Genomic DNA, 19,790 nt, shown 5'->3' with positions numbered 1-19,790 from the left:
GGAGTAAAGTATTAGAGATGGAGGGAGAGGAGGATGGAGTAAAGTATTAGAGATGGAGGGAGAGGAAGAAGGGGTGGACTGGAGTAAAGTATTAGAGATGGAGGGAGAGGAGGCCTGGAGTAAGATATTAGAGATGGAGGGAGAGGAGGCCTGGAGTAAGGTATTAGAGATGGAGGGAGAGGAGGCAGAGGAGGACTGGAGTAAGGTATAATAGATGGAGGGAGAGGAAGACTGGAGTAAAGTATTAGAGATGGAGGGAGAGGAGGACGGGAGTACAGTATTATAGATGGAGGAAGAGGAGGACTGGAGTAAAGTATTAGAGATGGAGGACTGGAGTAAAGTATTAGAGATGGAGGGAGAGGAGGGAGAGGAGGACTGGAGTAAGGTATTATAGATGGAGGGAGAGGAGGACTGGAGTAAGGTATTATAGATGGAGGGAGATGAGGGAGAGGAGGGCTGGAGTCAGGTATTAGCGATGGAGGGAGAGGAGGACTGGAGTAAGGTTTTAGAGATGGAGGGAGAGTAGGACTGGAGTAAGGTATTATAGATGGAGGGAGAGGAGGACTGGAGTAAGGTATTATAGATAGAGGGAGAGGAGGACTGGAGTAAAGTTTTAGAGATGGAGGGAGAGGAGGACTGGAGTAAGGTATTATAGATGGAGGGAGAGGAGGACTGGAGTAAAGTATTAGAGATGGAGGGAGAGGAGGACTGGAGTAAGGTATTATAGATGGAGAGAGAAGAGGACTAGAGTAAGGTATTAGAGATGGAGGGAGAGGAGGTCTGGAGTAAAGTATTATAGATGGAGGGAGAGGAGGACTGGAGTAAGGTATTAGAGATGGAGGGAGAGAAGGACTGGAGTAAGGTATTATAGATGGAGGGAGACGAGGACTGGAGTAAGGTATTAGAGATGGAGGGAGAGGAGGACTGGAGTGAGGTATTAGAGATGGAGGGAGAGGAGGGAGAGGAGGACTGGAGAAGGGATTAGAGATGGAGGGAGAGGAGGACTGGAGTAAGGTATTAGAGATGGAGGGAGCGGAGGACTGGAGTAAGGTATTAGAGTTGGAGGGAGAGGAGGACTGGAGTAAAGTATTAGAGATGAAGGGACAGGAGGACTGGAGTAAGGTATTAGAGATGGAGGGAGAGTAGGACTGGAGTAAAGTATTAGAGATAGAGGGAGAGGAGGGAGAGGAGGACTGGAGTAAGGTATTAGTGATGGAGGGAGAGGAGGACTGGAGTAAGGTATTAGAGATGAAGGGACAGGAGGACTGGAGTAAGGTATTAGAGATGGAGGGAGAGGAGGACTGGAGAAAGGTATTAGAGATGGAGGACAGGAGGGCTGGAGTAAGGTATTAGAGATGGAGGGAGAGGAGGGAGAGGAGGACTGGAGTAAGGTATTAGTGTTTTAGGGAGAGGAGGACCGGAGTAAGGTATTAGAGATGAAGGGACAGGAGGACTGGAGTAAGGTATTATAGATGGAGGGAGAGGAGGTCTGGAGTAAGGTATTAGAGATGGAGGGAGAGGAGGACTGGAGTAAGGTATTAGAGATGGAGGGAGAGGAGGACTGGAGTAAGGTATTAGAGATGGAGGACAGGAGGGCTGGAGTAAGGTATTAGAGATGGAGGGAGAGGAGGGAGAGGAGGACTGGAGTAAGGTATTAGTGATGGAGGGAGAGGAGGACTGGAGTAAGGTATTAGAGATGAAGGGACAGGAGGACTGGAGTAAGGTATTAGAGATGGAGGGAGAGTAGGACTGGAGTAAAGTATTAGAGATAGAGGGAGAGGAGGGAGAGGAGGACTGGAGTAAAGTATTAGAGATGGAGGGAGAGGAGGGAGAGGAGGACTGGAGTATGGTATTAGAGATGGAGGGAGAGGAGGCAGAGGAGGACTGGAGTAAGGTTTTATAGATCGAGGGAGAGGAGGACTGGAGTAAAGTATTAGAGATGGAGGGAGAGGAGGGAGAGGAGGACGGGAGTACGGTATTATAGATGGAGGGAGAGGAGGACTGGAGTAAAGTATTAGAGATGGAGGGAGAGGAGGATGGAGTAAAGTATTAGAGATGGAGGGAGAGGAAGAAGGGGTGGACTGGAGTGAAGTATTAGAGATGGAGGGAGAGGAGGCCTGGAGTAAATTTTTAGAGATGGAGGGAGAGGAGGACTGGAGTGAGGTATTAGAGATGGAGGGAGAGGAGGGCTGGAGTAAGGTATTAGAGATGGAGGGAGAGGAGGGAGAGGAGGGCTGGAGTAGGGTATTAGAGATGGAGGGAGAGGAGGGAGAGGAGGACTGGAGTAAGGTAATATAGATGGAGGGAGAGGAGGACTGGAGTAAGGTATTAGAGATGGAGCGAGAGGAGGGAGAGGAGGACTGGAGTAAAGTATTAGAGATGGAGGGAGAGGAGGGCTGGAGTAAGGTATTATAGATCGAGGGAGAGGGGGGTGAGGAGGACTGGAGTAAGGTATTAGAGATGGAGGGAGAGGGGGACTGGAGTAAGGTATTATAGATGGAGGGAGAGGAGGACTGGATTAAGGTATTATAGATGGAGGGAGAGGAGGACTGGAGTAAGGTATTATAGACGGAAGGAGAGGAGTACTGTAGTAAAGTATTAGAGATGGAGGGAGAGGAGAGGGGGACTGGAGTAAGGTATTTTATGGAGGGACAGGAGGACTGGAGTAAGGTATTATAGCTGGAGGGAGAGGAGGACTGGAGTAAGGTATTATATGGAGGGACAGGAGGACTGGAGTAAGGTATTATAGCTGGAGGGAGAGGAGGACTGGAGTAAGGTATTATATGGAGGGACAGGAGGACTGGAGTAAGGTATTATAGATGGAGGGAGAGGAGGACTGGAGTTAGGTATTAGAGATGGAGGGAGAGGAGGACTGGAGTAAGGTATTATAGCTGGAGGGAGAGGAGGACTGGAGTAAGGTATTATATTGAGGGACAGGAGGACTGGAGTAAGGTATTATAGATGGAGGGAGAGGAGGACTGGAGTAAGGTATTATAGATGCAGGGAGAGGTGGACTGGAGTAAGGTATTACAGATGTAGGGAGAGGAGGGAGAGGAGTTCTGGAGTAAGGTATTATAGATGGAGGGAGAGGAGGGAGAGGAGGACTGGAGTAAGGTATTATAGATGGAGGGATAGGAGGACTGTAGTAAGGTATTCTATATGGAGGGAGATGAGGGAGAGGAGGGCTGGAGTAAGGTATTAGAGATGGAGGGAGAGGGGGACTGGAGTAAGGTATTAGAGATGGAGGGAGAGGGGGACTGGAGTAAGGTATTATAGATGGAGGGAGAGGAGGACTGGAGTAAAGTATTAGAGATGGAGGACAGGAGGGCTGGAGTAAGGTATTAGAGATGGAGGGAGAGGAGGGAGAGGAGGACTGGAGTAAGGTATTAGAGATGGAGAGAGAGGAGGACTGGAGTAAGGTATTAGAGATGGAGGGAGAGGAGGGAGAGGAGGACTGGAGTAAGGTATTAGAGATGGAGGGAGAGGAGGACTGGAGTAAGGTATTAGAGATGGAGGGAGAGGAGGCCTGGAGTAAGGTATTAGAGATGGAGGGAGAGGAGGCAGAGGAGGACTGGAGTAAGGTATAATAGATGGAGGGAGAGGAGGACGGGAGTACAGTATTATAGATGGAGGAAGAGGAGGACTGGAGTAAGGTATTAGAGATGGAGGGAGAGGAGGGAGAGGAGGACTGGAGTAAGGTATTATAGATGGAGGGAGAGGAGGACTGGAGTAAGGTATTATAGATGGAGGGAGAGGAGGACTGGAGTAAGGTATTATAGATGGAGGGAGATGAGGGAGAGGAGGGCTGGAGTCAGGTATTAGCGATGGAGGGAGAGGAGGACTGGAGTAAGGTATTAGAGATGGAGGGAGAGGAGGACTGGAGTAAGGTATTATAGATGGAGGGAGAGGAGGACTGGAGTAAGGTATTATAGATGGAGGGAGAGGAGGACTGGAGTAAAGTATTAGAGATGGAGGGAGAGGAGGTCTGGAGTAAAGTATTATAGATGGAGGGAGAGGAGGACTGGAGTAAGGTATTAGAGATGGAGGGAGAGAAGGACTGGAGTAAGGTATTATAGATGGAGGGAGACGAGGACTGGAGTAAGGTATTAGAGATGGAGGGAGAGGAGGGCTGGAGTGAGGTATTAGATATGGAGGGAGAGGAGGGAGAGGAGGACTGGAGAAGGGATTAGAGATGGAGGGAGAGGAGGACTGGAGTAAGGTATTAGAGATGGAGGGAGCGGAGGACTGGAGTAAGGTATTAGAGTTGGAGGGAGAGGAGGACTGGAGTAAAGTATTAGAGATTGAGGAAGAGGAAGGAAATGAGGGAGAGGAGGACTGGAGTAAGGTATGAGAGGAGGACTGGAGTAAGGTATTAGAGATGGAGGGAGAGGAGGACTGGAGTAAGGTATTATAGATGGAGGGAGAGGAGGACTGGAGTAAGGTATTAGAGATGGAGGACAGGAGGGCTGGAGAAGGTATTATAGATGGAGGGAGAGGAGGACTGGAGTAAGGTATTAGAGATGGAGGGAGAGGAGGACTGGAGAAAGGTATTAGAGATGGAGGACAGGAGGGCTGGAGTAAGGTATTAGAGATGGAGGGAGAGGAGGGAGAGGAGGACTGGAGTAAGGTATTAGTGTTTTAGGGAGAGGAGGACCGGAGTAAGGTATTAGAGATGAAGGGACAGGAGGACTGGAGTAAGGTATTATAGATGGAGGGAGAGGAGGTCTGGAGTAAGGTATTAGAGATGGAGGGAGAGGAGGACTGGAGTAAGGTATTAGAGATGGAGGGAGAGGAGGACTGGAGTAAGGTATTAGAGATGGAGGACAGGAGGGCTGGAGTAAGGTATTAGAGATGGAGGGAGAGGAGGCAGAGGAGGACTGGAGTAAGGTTTTATAGATCGAGGGAGAGGAGGACTGGAGTAAAGTATTAGAGATGGAGGGAGAGGAGGGAGAGGAGGACGGGAGTACGGTATTATAGATGGAGGGAGAGGAGGACTGGAGTAAAGTATTAGAGATGGAGGGAGAGGAGGATGGAGTAAAGTATTAGAGATGGAGGGAGAGGAAGAAGGGGTGGACTGGAGTGAAGTATTAGAGATGGAGGGAGAGGAGGCCTGGAGTAAGATATTAGAGATGGAGGGAGAGGAGGCCTGGAGTAAGGTATTAGAGATGGAGGGAGAGGAGGCAAAGGAGGACTGGAGTAAGGTATAATAGATGGAGGGAGAGGAAGACTGGAGTAAAGTATTAGAGATGGAGGGAGAGGAGGACGGGAGTACAGTATTATAGATGGAGGAAGAGGAGGACTGGAGTAAAGTATTAGAGATGGAGGACTGGAGTAAAGTATTAGAGATGGAGGGAGAGGAGGGAGAGGAGGACTGGAGTAAGGTATTATAGATGGAGGGAGAGGAGGACTGGAGTAAGGTATTATAGATGGAGGGAGATGAGGGAGAGGAGGGCTGGAGACAGGTATTAGCGATGGAGGGAGAGGAGGACTGGAGTAAGGTATTAGAGATGGAGGGAGAGTAGGACTGGAGTAAGGTATTATAGATGGAGGGAGAGGAGGACTGGAGTAAGGTATTATAGATAGAGGGAGAGGAGGACTGGAGTAAAGTTTTAGAGATGGAGGGAGAGGAGGACTGGAGTAAGGTATTATAGATGGAGGGAGAGGAGGACTGGAGTAAAGTATTAGAGATGGAGGGAGAGGAGGACTGGAGTAAGGTATTATAGATGGAGAGAGAAGAGGACTGGAGTAAGGTATTAGAGATGGAGGGAGAGGAGGTCTGGAGTAAAGTATTATAGATGGAGGGAGAGGAGGACTGGAGTAAGGTATTAGAGATGGAGGGAGAGAAGGACTGGAGTAAGGTATTATAGATGGAGGGAGACGAGGACTGGAGTAAGGTATTAGAGATGGAGGGAGAGGAGGACTGGAGTGAGGTATTAGAGATGGAGGGAGAGGAGGGAGAGGAGGACTGGAGAAGGGATTAGAGATGGAGGGAGAGGAGGACTGGAGTAAGGTATTAGAGATGGAGGGAGCGGAGGACTGGAGTAAGGTATTAGAGTTGGAGGGAGAGGAGGACTGGAGTAAAGTATTAGAGATGAAGGGACAGGAGGACTGGAGTAAGGTATTAGAGATGGAGGGAGAGTAGGACTGGAGTAAAGTATTAGAGATAGAGGGAGAGGAGGGAGAGGAGGACTGGAGTAAGGTATTAGTGATGGAGGTAGAGGAGGACTGGAGTAAGGTATTAGAGATGAAGGGACAGGAGGACTGGAGTAAGGTATTAGAGATGGAGGGAGAGGAGGACTGGAGAAAGGTATTAGAGATGGAGGACAGGAGGGCTGGAGTAAAGTATTAGAGATGGAGGGAGAGGAGGGAGAGGAGGACTGGAGTAAGGTATTAGTGTTTTAGGGAGAGGAGGACCGGAGTAAGGTATTAGAGATGAAGGGACAGGAGGACTGGAGTAAGGTATTATAGATGGAGGGAGAGGAGGTCTGGAGTAAGGTATTAGAGATGGAGGGAGAGGAGGACTGGAGTAAGGTATTAGAGATGGAGGGAGAGGAGGACTGGAGTAAGGTATTAGAGATGGAGGACAGGAGGGCTGGAGTAAGGTATTAGAGATGGAGGGAGAGGAGGGAGAGGAGGACTGGAGTAAGGTATTAGTGATGGAGGGAGAGGAGGCAGAGGAGGACTGGAGTAAGGTTTTATAGATCGAGGGAGAGGAGGACTGGAGTAAAGTATTAGAGATGGAGGGAGAGGAGGGAGAGGAGGACTGGAGTATGGTATTAGAGATGGAGGGAGAGGAGGCAGAGGAGGACTGGAGTAAGGTTTTATAGATCGAGGGAGAGGAGGACTGGAGTAAAGTATTAGAGATGGAGGGAGAGGAGGGAGAGGAGGACGGGAGTACGGTATTATAGATGGAGGGAGAGGAGGACTGGAGTAAAGTATTAGAGATTGAGGGAGAGGAGGATGGAGTAAAGTATTAGAGATGGAGGGAGAGGAAGAAGGGGTGGACTGGAGTGAAGTATTAGAGATGGAGGGAGAGGAGGCCTGGAGTAAATTTTTAGAGATGGAGGGAGAGGAGGACTGGAGTGAGGTATTAGAGATGGAGGGAGAGGAGGGCTGGAGTAAGGTATTAGAGATGGAGGGAGAGGAGGGAGAGGAGGGCTGGAGTAGGGTATTAGAGATGGAGGGAGAGGAGGGAGAGGAGGACTGGAGTAAGGTAATATAGATGGAGGGAGAGGAGGACTGGAGTAAGGTATTAGAGATGGAGCGAGAGGAGGGAGAGGAGGACTGGAGTAAAGTATTAGAGATGGAGGGAGAGGAGGGCTGGAGTAAGGTATTATAGATCGAGGGAGAGGGGGGTGAGGAGGACTGGAGTAAGGTATTAGAGATGGAGGGAGACGGGGACTGGAGTAAGGTATTATAGATGGAGGGAGAGGAGGACTGGAGTAAGGTATTATAGATGGAGGGAGAGGAGGACTGGAGTAAGGTATTATAGACGGAAGGAGAGGAGTACTGTAGTAAAGTATTAGAGATGGAGGGAGAGGAGAGGGGGACTGGAGTAAGGTATTTTATGGAGGGACAGGAGGACTGGAGTAAGGTATTATAGCTGGAGGGAGAGGAGGACTGGAGTAAGGTATTATATGGAGGGACAGGAGGACTGGAGTAAGGTATTATAGCTGGAGGGAGAGGAGGACTGGAGTAAGGTATTATATGGAGGGACAGGAGGACTGGAGTAAGGTATTATAGATGGAGGGAGAGGAGGACTGGAGTTAGGTATTAGAGATGGAGGGAGAGGAGGACTGGAGTAAGGTATTATAGCTGGAGGGAGAGGAGGACTGGAGTAAGGTATTATATTGAGGGACAGGAGGACTGGAGTAAGGTATTATAGATGGAGCGAGAGGAGGACTGTAGTAAGGTATTATAGATGCAGGGAGAGGTGGACTGGAGTAAGGTATTACAGATGTAGGGAGAGGAGGGAGAGGAGTTCTGGAGTAAGGTATTATAGATGGAGGGAGAGGAGGACTGGAGTAAGGTATTATAGATGGAGGGAGAGGTGGGAGAGGAGGACTGGAGTAAGGTATTATAGATGGAGGGAGAGTAGGACTGGAGTAAGGTATTATAGATGTAGGGAGAGGAGGGAGAGGAGTTCTGGAGTAAGGTATTATAAATGGAGGGAGAGGAGGGAGAGGAGGACTGGAGTAAGGTATTATAGATGGAGGGAGAGGAGGGAGAGGAGGACTGGAGTAAAGTATTAGAGATGGAGGGAGAGGAGGACTGGAGTAAGGTATTAAAGATGGAGGGAGAGGAGGACTGGAGTAAAGTATTAGAGATGGAGGGAGAGGAGGACTGGAGTAAGGTATTAGAGATGGAGGGAGAGGAGTTCTGGAGTAAGGTATTAGAGATGGAGGGAGAGGAGGACTGGAGTAAGGTATTAGAGATGGAGGGAGAGGAGTACTGGAGTAAGGTATTAGAGCACACAGGAACTCCCAGTTCACCATGTTACATCAGTATAACAAGTGTTCATCCAGCAACAATGAGACTGGGCTGTAACATGAGTCTTTTGCTTTCTCGGATAACTGACATTTGTATTTGTATCTTGTGTTTATACAGGTGATCCCATTGAGATTAGAAGTCTATTTGTACAGGGGGCAGGGGCTGTCCTATGCTATGATTTACTTTAAAATAGGCACACTGTGTATCACTGACATTAGGGGACATAGGTTCTTAAAAATATTTTATTAATTTGGTATCATTTCCCATTTTCATTTAATTCCTGCTCTTAAAGTCCTTAGTTGCCATTGTACACATGATGCCAGTTGTACACAATATGAATTAACATAGCACACAGACGTTTCCTTCGCTTGGGACTGACTAATTGGTAGACTGACCTTGACTGATTGGTGGACTGACTGATGAAATGGTTGATTGATTGTTGGGAGATGGTAAATGGAGACAGGATACCTTAGTTACAGTGCAGGAGTAGTCCTTGCCCCCTCCGGTAAACTAGCACCACAAAAGGAGGCTAACATGCTTTATTTATTCAGCATGAAATATGGATGATGATGTGTATATCAGTGCATGGACATCTGTCTGCATGGAGCTGCAACTGTGGAGCTCTATGTAGGACTACTGGACTACTGTGCCCTCGCTAGCACTGTGTGTAAACATCTGTGCGTACTTGTGCATGAATGTGTGTCTGTGTGTGTTTATGCATTCATGTACTACTACTGTATGTGCTGTTCACATATGCTATTTGTGCGTATGTCTGTGTGTGTGTTTGATTCCTTTAGTCACACAAGCAGAGGCTCCCACATACTCACATTGCTCTGAGCTTTGAGTGGGCGAAGGCCACAGTGGAGCTGATAGGAGGAGAGAGAGGGGAGGAGAGGATAGGGGGGAAGGGGGAGAGGGCAGGGGATGCAGGAGTGGAGTGGGAGGAGAGGAGAGAGGATGCAGGAGTGGCGTGGGAGTAGGGGAAGGAGGAGTGGAGAGGAGAGGGATGCGAGGAGAGGACAGAAGAGGAGGAGGAGAGGAGGAAGAGAGGAGATGAGACGAGACGAGAGGAGAGGAGAGGAAGGAAGGAAGGAAGGAAGGAAGGAAGGAAGGAAGGAAGGAAGGAAGGAGAGGAGAGGAGAGGAGAGGAGAGGAGAGGAGAGGAGAGGAGAGGAGAGGAGAGGAGAGGAGAGGAGAGGAGAGGAGAGTGGGAGAGAAATAGAGTGAAAGAGTAGAAAACAGGGGAAAGATGAAATAATAAAATGTATGTTTGCACTGTAGTGCCACAGTGTTGAGCTCGCAGAGTCCAGTTGTTATTGTCTTCAGGGGAGTGGAGCAGCCAGCTAGTCCCAAGCTCCCAGGCTCCCTCTCCCAAGCCCAGGGTCACGGAGCCACCCACACCTCCTACTGGGGGTAGAAAGAGAGAGGCATCTGGGGCATAAACCCAGGCAGCATCTCCATGCCAACACTGCGTGAGGGCGAGAGAAATGAAAACTATTTTATTTCATTATTTCTTCTCATAAAAATCACGTTGCCACGGCAACAAGAGTTTGCAACTTCTACAGCTCTCTCTTTCTCTCTCTCTCTCTCTCTCTCTCTCTCTCTCTCTCTCTCTCTCTCTCTCTCTCTCTCTGGGAGAATCAATGAGCCAAGAAGCGGCACAGATCTTCTACTGTCTAACTTACACAGGGAAAGCATGCATCACACACTCTCTTTTTTTCTCTGTACCACACACACAGACAAGCATCCAAACACACACACACACCTTTGTATCCTTTATCTTCTATAAAAATCCCCTCTGTTATGTACAGTATGTAGTAGTGCTAACAGACCCAGTGATAATGTGTTAATGTGTTCGCATGGTGTGGGAATTGATGTTTTGCAGTGTGTGGGGACATCCATGGGCAGTTTTTTGACCTTATGAAGCTGTTTGAGGTGGGTGGCTCACCGGCTACGACGCGGTACCTCTTCCTGGGAGACTATGTGGACCGGGGATACTTCAGTATCGAGGTAAGAGACACCCACCGAACATCCTCCTCCCTTAATCCTCATAAACTATTAGTATCTTTGTCTGTACGTATACCAGTGTTTAATTCAACACCTCAATTGAATCCAATGCACAGAGAGAGATATACCATATACACACGCCAGACCAGTGGAGGCTGGTGGGAGAAGCTATAGGAGGACAGCAAATTGTAGTGGCTGGAATGGAACGGAGTCAAACGTGGTTTCCATATGTTTGATACCGTTCCATTGATTCCATTCCAGCCATTACAAGGAGCCCCGTCCTCTATAGCTCCTCCCACCAGCTTCCTCTACTCCAGACCTGGTTATGATGATTTCTGCCCAAGCTCCCAATCCCCGAATATTATCTCTCTACCTGTTTGGTTGTGACTGGAGGGCTTTCCTATAAGGAGCCATCAGGAGCTCTCCTTTAAATTGAAGGCATTCTGCTGTTTCCACCGAGATGTGATCCCTCCCTGTGCCCCTCCTTGCACTCTGCTGCTTCCACGCTCTGCATTACGAGGAGCTATAGTGCACTAAAGCCCTGGAAAAACCGCGAGGAGGAAGGACGAATCATCAGTCACAATGCAGATGCTGACACGCTGCATTTGCATAAAGGAGGGCTTTCCTGTTGGCATGAGGGGTTGATTGTCCTTAAACAGACTGGCTCCACCAATTCTCATGATTATCATACTATCTTTATCAGCTGTCACCAAATCAATGACTGGGGGTCGCTCATCTGAGGTGATGCATAATCATCTATGATTAAATGGAGGACAATTAGAGTTCAAATAAAGGTCAATTTGAGACTTTTTTCTGATTTGAGTTTAGGGCAGTCATTGATCGTGTTACAGTCTGATTTTATCATTCTGATTTGAGCTTAGGGCAGTCATTGATCGTGTTACAGTCTGATTTTATCATTCTGATTTGAGCTTAGGGCTCGATTTTGGCATTCCTATGTCTTGTTATACAACGTTGATTTGTTATTGTCAAGCTGCAGCCTGGTGCATGGCCCCGAACTGTGCATTTTATCATGGTGCGTATTTGTGTGTATATAAACTGAGCTAATAACCCTCTTTATCTACTCTCTTGACAGTGTGTTTTGTATCTTTGGTCGTTGAAAATCCTCTACCCAAAGACGCTATTTTTACTGCGAGGAAACCACGAATGTAGACATTTGACAGAATACTTCACCTTCAAACAAGAATGTGAGTTCGGTCTCTCCAGAGACGTTCTATTTCTTTCTGTTTATTTCTGACGGGGACTTATCAATACCATGTCTCATCTGGAGCACTATTGATGAAAACATATCTCATGCCTTCTTCCTTGAGACAGAAGGTGAGGAGGACAGGTAGATATGGGAGAGGAGCAAGCAAGAGGTGAGGAGGTAGAGTTGTTGTCTGGAGAGGAATTGGACAGAAGGTAGAGTTGTTGTCTGGGGAGGAATTGGACAGAAGGTAGAGTTGTTGTCTGGAGAGGAATGGGACAGAAGTTAAGGTGTTATCTGGAGAGGAATGGGACAGAAGGTAGAGGAGTTGTCTGGGGAGGAATGGGACAGAAGTTAGAGGTGTTGTCTGGGGAGGAATGGGACAGAAGTTAGAGGTGTTGTCTGGGGAGGAATGGGACAGAAGTTAGAGGTGTTGTCTGGGGAGGAATGGGACAGAAGTTAGAGGTGTTGTCTGGGGAGGAATGGGACAGAAGGTAGAGGTGTTGTCTGGGGAGGAATGGGACAGAAGTTAGAGGTGTTGTCTGGGGAGGAATGGGACAGAAGGTAGAGGAGTTGTCTGGGGAGGAATGGGACAGAAGTTAGAGGTGTTGTCTGGGGAGGAATGGGACAGAAGTTAGAGGTGTTGTCTGGGGAGGAATGGGACAGAAGTTAGAGGTGTTGTCTGGGGAGGAATGGGACAGAAGTTAGAGGTGTTGTCTGGGGAGGAATGGGACAGAAGGTAGAGGTGTTGTCTGGGGAGGAATGGGACAGAAGTTAGAGGTGTTGTCTGGGGAGGAATGGGACAGAAGGTAGAGGAGTTGTCTGGGGAGGAATGGGACAGAAGTTAGAGGTGTTGTCTGGGGAGGAATGGGACAGAAGTTAGAGGTATTGTCTGGGGAGGAATGGGACAGAAGTTAGAGGTGTTGTCTGGGGAGGAATGGGACAGAAGTTAGAGGTGTTGTCTGGGGAGGAATGGGACAGAAGTTAGAGGTATTGTCTGGGGAGGAATGGGACAGAAGTTAGAGGTGTTGTCTGGGGAGGAATGGGACAGAAGTTAGAGGTGTTGTCTGGGGAGGAATGGGACAGAAGGTAGAGGAGTTGTCTGGGGAGGAATGGGACAGAAGTTAGAGGTGTTGTCTGGGGAGGAATGGGACAGAAGTTAGAGGTGTTGTCTGGGGAGGAATGGGACAGAAGTTAGAGGTGTTGTCTGGGGAGGAATGGGACAGATGTTAGAGGTGTTGTCTGGGGAGGAATGGGACAGAAGTTAGAGGTGTTGTCTGGGGAGGAATGGGACAGAAGTTAGAGGTGTTGTCTGGGGAGGAATGGGACAGAAGTTAGAGGTGTTGTCTGGGGAGGAATGGGACAGAAGTTAGTGGTGTTGTCTGGGGAGGAATGGGACAGACGTTAGTGGTGTTGTCTGGGGAGGAATGGGACAGAAGTTAGTGGTGTTGTCTGGGGAGGAATGGGACAGAAGTTAGTGGTGTTGTCTGGGGAGGAATGGGACAGAAGTTAGAGGTGTTGTCTGGGGAGGAATGGGACAGAAGTTAGAGGTGTTGTCTGGGGAGGAATGGGACAGAAGTTAGAGGTGTTGTCTGGGGAGGAATGGGACAGAAGGTAGAGGTGTTGTCTGGGGAGGAATGGGACAGAAGTTAGAGGTGTTGTCTGGGGAGGAATGGAACAGAAGGTAGAGGAGTTGTCTGGGGAGGAATGGGACAGAAGTTAGAGGTGTTGTCTGGGGAGGAATGGGACAGAAGTTAGAGGTATTGTCTGGGGAGGAATGGGACAGAAGTTAGAGGTGTTGTCTGGGGAGGAATGGGACAGAAGTTAGAGGTGTTGTCTGGGGAGGAATGGGACAGAAGTTAGAGGTATTGTCTGGGGAGGAATGGGACAGAAGTTAGAGGTGTTGTCTGGGGAGGAATGGGACAGAAGGTAGAGGTGTTGTCTGGGGAGGAATGGGACAGAAGTTAGAGGTGTTGTCTGGGGAGGAATGGGACAGAAGGTAGAGGAGTTGTCTGGGGAGGAATGGGACAGAAGTTAGAGGTGTTGTCTGGGGAGGAATGGGACAGAAGTTAGAGGTGTTGTCTGGGGAGGAATGGGACAGAAGTTAGAGGTGTTGTCTGGGGAGGAATGGGACAGAAGTTAGAGGTGTTGTCTGGGGAGGAATGGGACAGAAGTTAGAGGTGTTGTCTGGGGAGGAATGGGACAGAAGTTAGAGGTGTTGTCTGGGGAGGAATGGGACAGAAGTTAGTGGTGTTGTCTGGGGAGGAATGGGACAGACGTTAGTGGTGTTGTCTGGGGAGGAATGGGACAGAAGTTAGTGGTGTTGTCTGGGGAGGAATGGGACAGAAGTTAGTGGTGTTGTCTGGGGAGGAATGGGACAGAAGTTAGAGGTGTTGTCTGGGGAGGAATGGGACAGAAGTTAGTGGTGTTGTCTGGGGAGGAATGGGACAGAAGTTAGTGGTGTTGTCTGGGGAGGAATGGGACAGAAGGTAGAGGTGTTCTCTAGGTCTCTATTCATACATCCATGAAGAAGTGATGATGATGAGGGTCATCTTGTTTATCTCTGCTCAGTTCCATCCCACAATACAGCATATCTTCTGTGTGTGTGTGAGTATAGAAAGAGGATGGTTGGATGCTCTTGAGGATGAGATATTGTGTTGGATCTTTCTTGGAGTATCCATTCCAGGCTGAAATCTCTGTTACTTTTGAATCACGCGTTAATATCAATGGTCAGCTTCTATAACAATTGAAGCTATTAGCCCATATCTGATATCAGGATTTCACCTTTACTGATGATGAGTCCCTGTGTGTATCATTATTTTGATCTAGTTGTCTCTCTGTCTGCCCCTCTCTGTGGAAATCAGGTAAAATCAAGTACTCGGAGCAAGTGTACGATTCATGTATGGACGCTTTTGACTGCCTTCCCCTGGCTGCCCTCATGAACCAGCAGTTCCTGTGTGTCCACGGAGGACTCTCACCAGAAATACACACCTTAGATGACATAAAGAAGGTACTGAACCACACCCTAGCAGTACCGAGCCATGCATAGGAATATCACATTGACTGTGTCTCTTGTCCTTGCGTACTTGAGTACAGTATATGTGCATTTTGTTTGTGTGTGTGTGTGTGTGTGTGTGTGTGTGTGTGTGTGTGTGTGTGTGTGTGTGTGTGTGTGTGTTTGTGTGTGTGTTTGAAAATGTGTGTATTTGCTTGTGTCTGAATTCAGCATGTTTCTCTCTGCTGTAGATAGACCGGTTCAAGGAGCCTCCAGCGTTTGGGCCCATGTGTGACCTACTGTGGTCTGATCCTCTGGAGGACTTTGGCAACGAGAAGACCCAGGAGTTCTTCAGCCACAACACAGTCCGAGGCTGCTCCTACTTCTACAGGTCAGCTCTCTCTCCACCTCAACCCTTTCTCTCATTACTGTTCCTCGTGTTTTAGAGCCATCAGGTACCACCGTCTGGATCTGTTGTCCAAACAATTACAAGTGTAGGATCTTAATTGGATCACTCTTTTGTTGTTGAGAATTTTCCTGCACAACTGGAAGTGCACGTTTGTTGGGCATTTTAGGTTTAAAACTTCTTATAAAGTTTGCCATTTCCACTTTAAAATGTCAGACTTGATTTGCACTAAGGAAAAATGTATCAACTATTACAAAAAATGTATATTAATTACAATGCACATAATAATTCACATTTCCTGTTGCTTCAGGATTATTCTCCTGCTGTAGCAAACTGGCTCAAATGAATATCTTACATCTATAACTCCAAACCAAAAGGAATAAATCCTATCTCACACACACACACACACACACACACACACACACACACACACACACACACACACACACACACACACACACACACACACACACACACACACACACACACACACACACACACACACACACACACACACACACACACACACACACACAATTGTACAGACACACAGATATACAGCACATAAATACACACCACATATGTGCATCTGTGTTGCCTCTGCTCTGTATCCAGTAAGCCATAGTGTGTGGCGTCATATGTCATGTCTGTGTGAGATGCAGCCGCTGCTCTGACCTACATTCTGGGTGCAGAGGGAATTTGGGCGGAAAGCCCTGGATCTATGGACTTCATACAATAGGCTCTCCAGGAGCTCAGGGCACGGACGTTATTCTGTTGTTTGTTTTTCTTTCCTGAGTAAACCTTCTCACACTTAAATATTTAACACGCTGACAAAACTTTGATGGGGCTGTGGATGGCAGTGGCTGAGGGGAGGGGTAGAGGGGTTGGTGGCAGGAAGGGATGGGTCAGCTCAACCTCTGCCTATACACAGACTACAGACTACTGCGGGTATCCTACTGCGGGTATACTACTGCGGGTAGACTAATGCCCTCCTCGACCGCTAGGGGGCCCCCAAAAAAGAAACTCAATCTGGGTCTCAAATTAGTTTTGAGAGTTAGCAAGTAGAATACGGGCCTCCCGAGTGGCACAGCGGTCTAAGGCATTACATCTCAGTGCTTGAGGTGTCACTACAGAAACGAGTTTGATTCCGGGCTGTGTCGCAGCCGGCCGCGATCGGGAGACCCATGAGGCGGCACACAATTTGACCGAGTTATGGGAGGGTTTGGGCGGCAAGGATGTCCTTGTCCCATCGCGTTTTAGCGACTCTTGTGGCGGGCCGGGCGCATGCACACTGACTTCGGTCGCCAGGTGTATGGTGTTTCCTCCGACACATTGATGCGACTGGCTTAAGGGTTAAGCGTGCAGTGTGTCAAGAAGCAGTACGGCTTGGCAAGGTCGTGTTTCTGAGGACGAATGGCCACTCCCGAGTCCGTAAGGGATTTGCAGCGATGGGACAAGATTGTAACTACCAATTGGATATCACAAAATTGGGGAGAAAAAGGGGTCAAAAGTACACACACAAAAAGTAGAATACACAATGTGCAATTTCTAAATTTGGTAGTGCATCAGCAGTTTTAAAATTGAGTTTCATTCCAAAACGCTATATCCATTTTCAGAAATGTTGTTAAATTAGGTTTTATTGTTTACAGAAATTATGGAAGAGATTGGTGTGTTTTTTCACTATCTAATAAAGGCATGGGGCTGTTCAATGACAGACCTGTATTTGTTTCAAATCTATCACTTGATGGTTTCATTTCAGAGAGACAAATACTCGTGTTTTTTTTACAAAAATGTTATATATCCGGCTCACTCTCAGAGAAATAAGTAGCGCTGCTAGGTTTTACACAGTTTTACACAGTCAAATGTAACAAATAACTATATTTTTTTATAAATAAATGTACAAATAATAGATTTGTGACACCAATATTAACACAAAAAAAGAACAATAATAATTCAGTACAGTAAAATGAGATCTGTATGTAGAATATTTACATTTGGCATTTGAGTCATTTAGCAGACTCTTATCCAGGGTGATTTACAGTTAGTGCCTTCATCTTGAGAGAGCTAGGTGGGACAACCACATATCACTGTCAAATACACAGGATACGGACATCCCATTCCAACTAAACACTGGATATATCATGAATGGTAAATTATGTATTGTGTCATTGTGGAGGCAATTTATTGCAAATAAGAATAGAATATGTTTCTTAACACTTCTACATTCATGTGGATGCTACCACCGATAATCCTGAATAAATCCTGAATAATAATGGGTGAGAAGGTTACAGAGGGTCAAAGATCATACCCCCAAGACATGCTAACCTCTCACCATCACCTCTTACCATTACCAATAAAAGGGGAGGTTAGCATGTCTTGGGGATATGATCTTTGACCCTCTGTAACTTTCATTTCATAATTCATTCAGGATTATTCATAATCAAGGTAGCATCCACATTAATATAGAAGTGTTTAGAAACATATTCTATTCTTATTTACAATAAAAGTGACTCCAAAATGACACAATACAAGATTTACCGTTCATTCCCATTGGGCACAAAATCACATAAAACACAGCCAAAACAAACTGCAAAATGCATCCAACTAGTATGTAGAGTCACAAGCTTGATGTACTGTACTCATTGCATGCGAATATGGGACCAAATTCTAGACTTTTGACTACATTATTCCTAAGAATCTTTAGGGGTGTCTAATTTTGACCCTTACCTTTTTTCCCTCAAACATAATCTCTTTCTCTGAGCAATTATATTCAAATAAAATAATAGAATTTCAAAATGTTTTGAGCACGCAACGTACCTCAGTATTTTAATTATTTATTTTATACAGTCATAATTCCTCATCTTCATGAAGGGTGTCAATCATTTTGGACCCCACTGTATCTAAACCTTGTAGTAATTATCACCAAATTACCAACTGGGCAAGAAGGGCATGTGCCCATGGGCCCTGACCCCTAGGGGGCCCTCAATGATTTTGCTAGTCACTCTCACTCAGATATCATTTGAACATGGTATAAGTCATGGCAAAATATTTAGAACTGCAGGAAATTAACTTTAAAACTACAAAACTTCTCTCCACTTCATGGTAAAATATGTAGAGTTGCGGGAAATGAAGTCTAACACTGCAAAAAAAAATCCACTGCCAAGAGGGAGGGCACTAAAATGTTTTGCCCGCAAGGTGGGCCACCCCAAAAAACTAGGGGTGGCCCTGGGATGGGATGGAGAGTTTTGTACAATGCATGGCTGTGTTAGATTAACACATCCTCATTAGATGCATTTACACACAGAAAAAAGTGCACCTCTCAGGGCGTTGGCCAGTCAGTTTGTGAGGGGGACTATGGTATCCCTGGTGATAGTAGGTGGTGTGGATGGATCCCAGCTGGCTTATGTCCATGTTTAAAAGGCTTTGTGTGTTTATGTGTGCTGTCTCATTCTGACTGACCACAGTAATACATTAAGGGAACTATCAGACAGCAACAAAACACTTTATGTAGTTCCACCCAGCATCCTTGTTGCTAGGTGATGGACTGAGCTTGTTTTGATATGATGAGGTGAAAAGGCTTATGGCCTGGTTTGTCAGTGAGGGGTTATAATGTTTTCTTCAGGGAAAGTCTCTGTAATGATTCTCATCAGTCACCCTGTAACCCTAAGGTTTCAGCATCTGAAAGTTTTACCAGTACACAGGTTCAGAGAAACGCCCCAGGTGCCAAATCTGACACAGATATGAGAAGACTCCCTCCTCTGACCCACTGAGCCATGGATTAAAAAACTATGCACATTCGGGCCAATCAATATGTGAGCTTGAGTCGTCAGCATGTGCATACCATTTTTTCATAACCTTTGTTATCCTGTTATTTTATGAATCTGATAATTTAACAGAAATGTGCATGTTTTAATTATGGCGATCATAGTCTCTCTTTTTTCTGTTCATCATCTCACAAAATAGACTATACGATTATATGACCATATACATTTTCAGACCTTCAGGAATCGGAATGGAATCAAGCTGAAGCTAAAACTGTATCTCTGTCTGAATCAGCAGGACGGAGTGACATACAGAGGGGTGATACATTAGACTGCTGGTGGGGGTTGTGAGGTTGAAGGAGAGGGATGTAGAGGAGATGAGAGGAGGAGTAGACATGTGCATAGGAACCTCCTACTCCAAACCAGGCGGTTGAAATGCATCGTGGGTGTAAAACAAGAGTCCGGGCAGGGGCCGGTATCAGCTCAACACTGCCATCTATCCCACAATTCCCCTGGGGCTCTGCAATGAGCTGTTGCTATGACAACCCACTCCTCCAGCCCAAACTGGAGCACGTGATAGGAAGAGAGATGGAAGGGAAGGAGTGATCTGTGTCAAGGGAGAAGAGAGAGGCGGAGGAACAATGCTGTCAAACCGGCCATCTTGTTAACAGTTGGCTTAAAGGATGGGGAAATGTAGCAAAAAATCTCACATTACCTGTCAGGGTAGAACTGACAGCCAGTTAGCAGTCAAATAATAGCTGACATGGTTTGTTGTGTTTTTGAGCCAGTGAGTGGTATTAGGTTGCTTTGGGGCGAACTGGGAGCTGTGTGATGTGATGGGCTGGGCTGGGTTGGCCTGGGCTGGGCTGGGCTGGGCTGGGTTGGCCTGGGATGGGCTGGGTTGGCCTGGGATGGGCTGGGATGGGC

The 19,790-nt window shown here is 47.1% G+C and overlaps 1 protein-coding gene across 2 annotated transcripts in view; it reads left to right on the top strand.

Annotated features, from left to right (window-relative positions):
* LOC139388557 (protein phosphatase 3, catalytic subunit, alpha isozyme) overlaps positions 1-19,790 on the top strand; it is a 103,256-nt gene that overhangs the window by 68,435 nt on the left and 15,031 nt on the right. For both annotated transcript variants that reach the window (XM_071135290.1, XM_071135288.1), the window contains exons 3-6: positions 10,376-10,500; positions 11,591-11,702; positions 14,566-14,711; positions 14,948-15,087. In XM_071135290.1, the coding sequence (XP_070991391.1) occupies positions 10,376-10,500; positions 11,591-11,702; positions 14,566-14,711; positions 14,948-15,087 (523 nt within the window). The remainder of the gene's footprint in view (positions 1-10,375; positions 10,501-11,590; positions 11,703-14,565; positions 14,712-14,947; positions 15,088-19,790) is intronic.

The sequence above is a fragment of the Oncorhynchus clarkii genome, chromosome 29, assembly GCF_045791955.1.
Source record: "Oncorhynchus clarkii lewisi isolate Uvic-CL-2024 chromosome 29, UVic_Ocla_1.0, whole genome shotgun sequence".
In the NCBI taxonomy this organism is placed as follows: Eukaryota; Metazoa; Chordata; class Actinopteri; order Salmoniformes; family Salmonidae; genus Oncorhynchus; species Oncorhynchus clarkii.
Note: the sequence above shows the minus strand (reverse complement) of the source record. Positions and strands in the feature narration are given on the sequence as shown.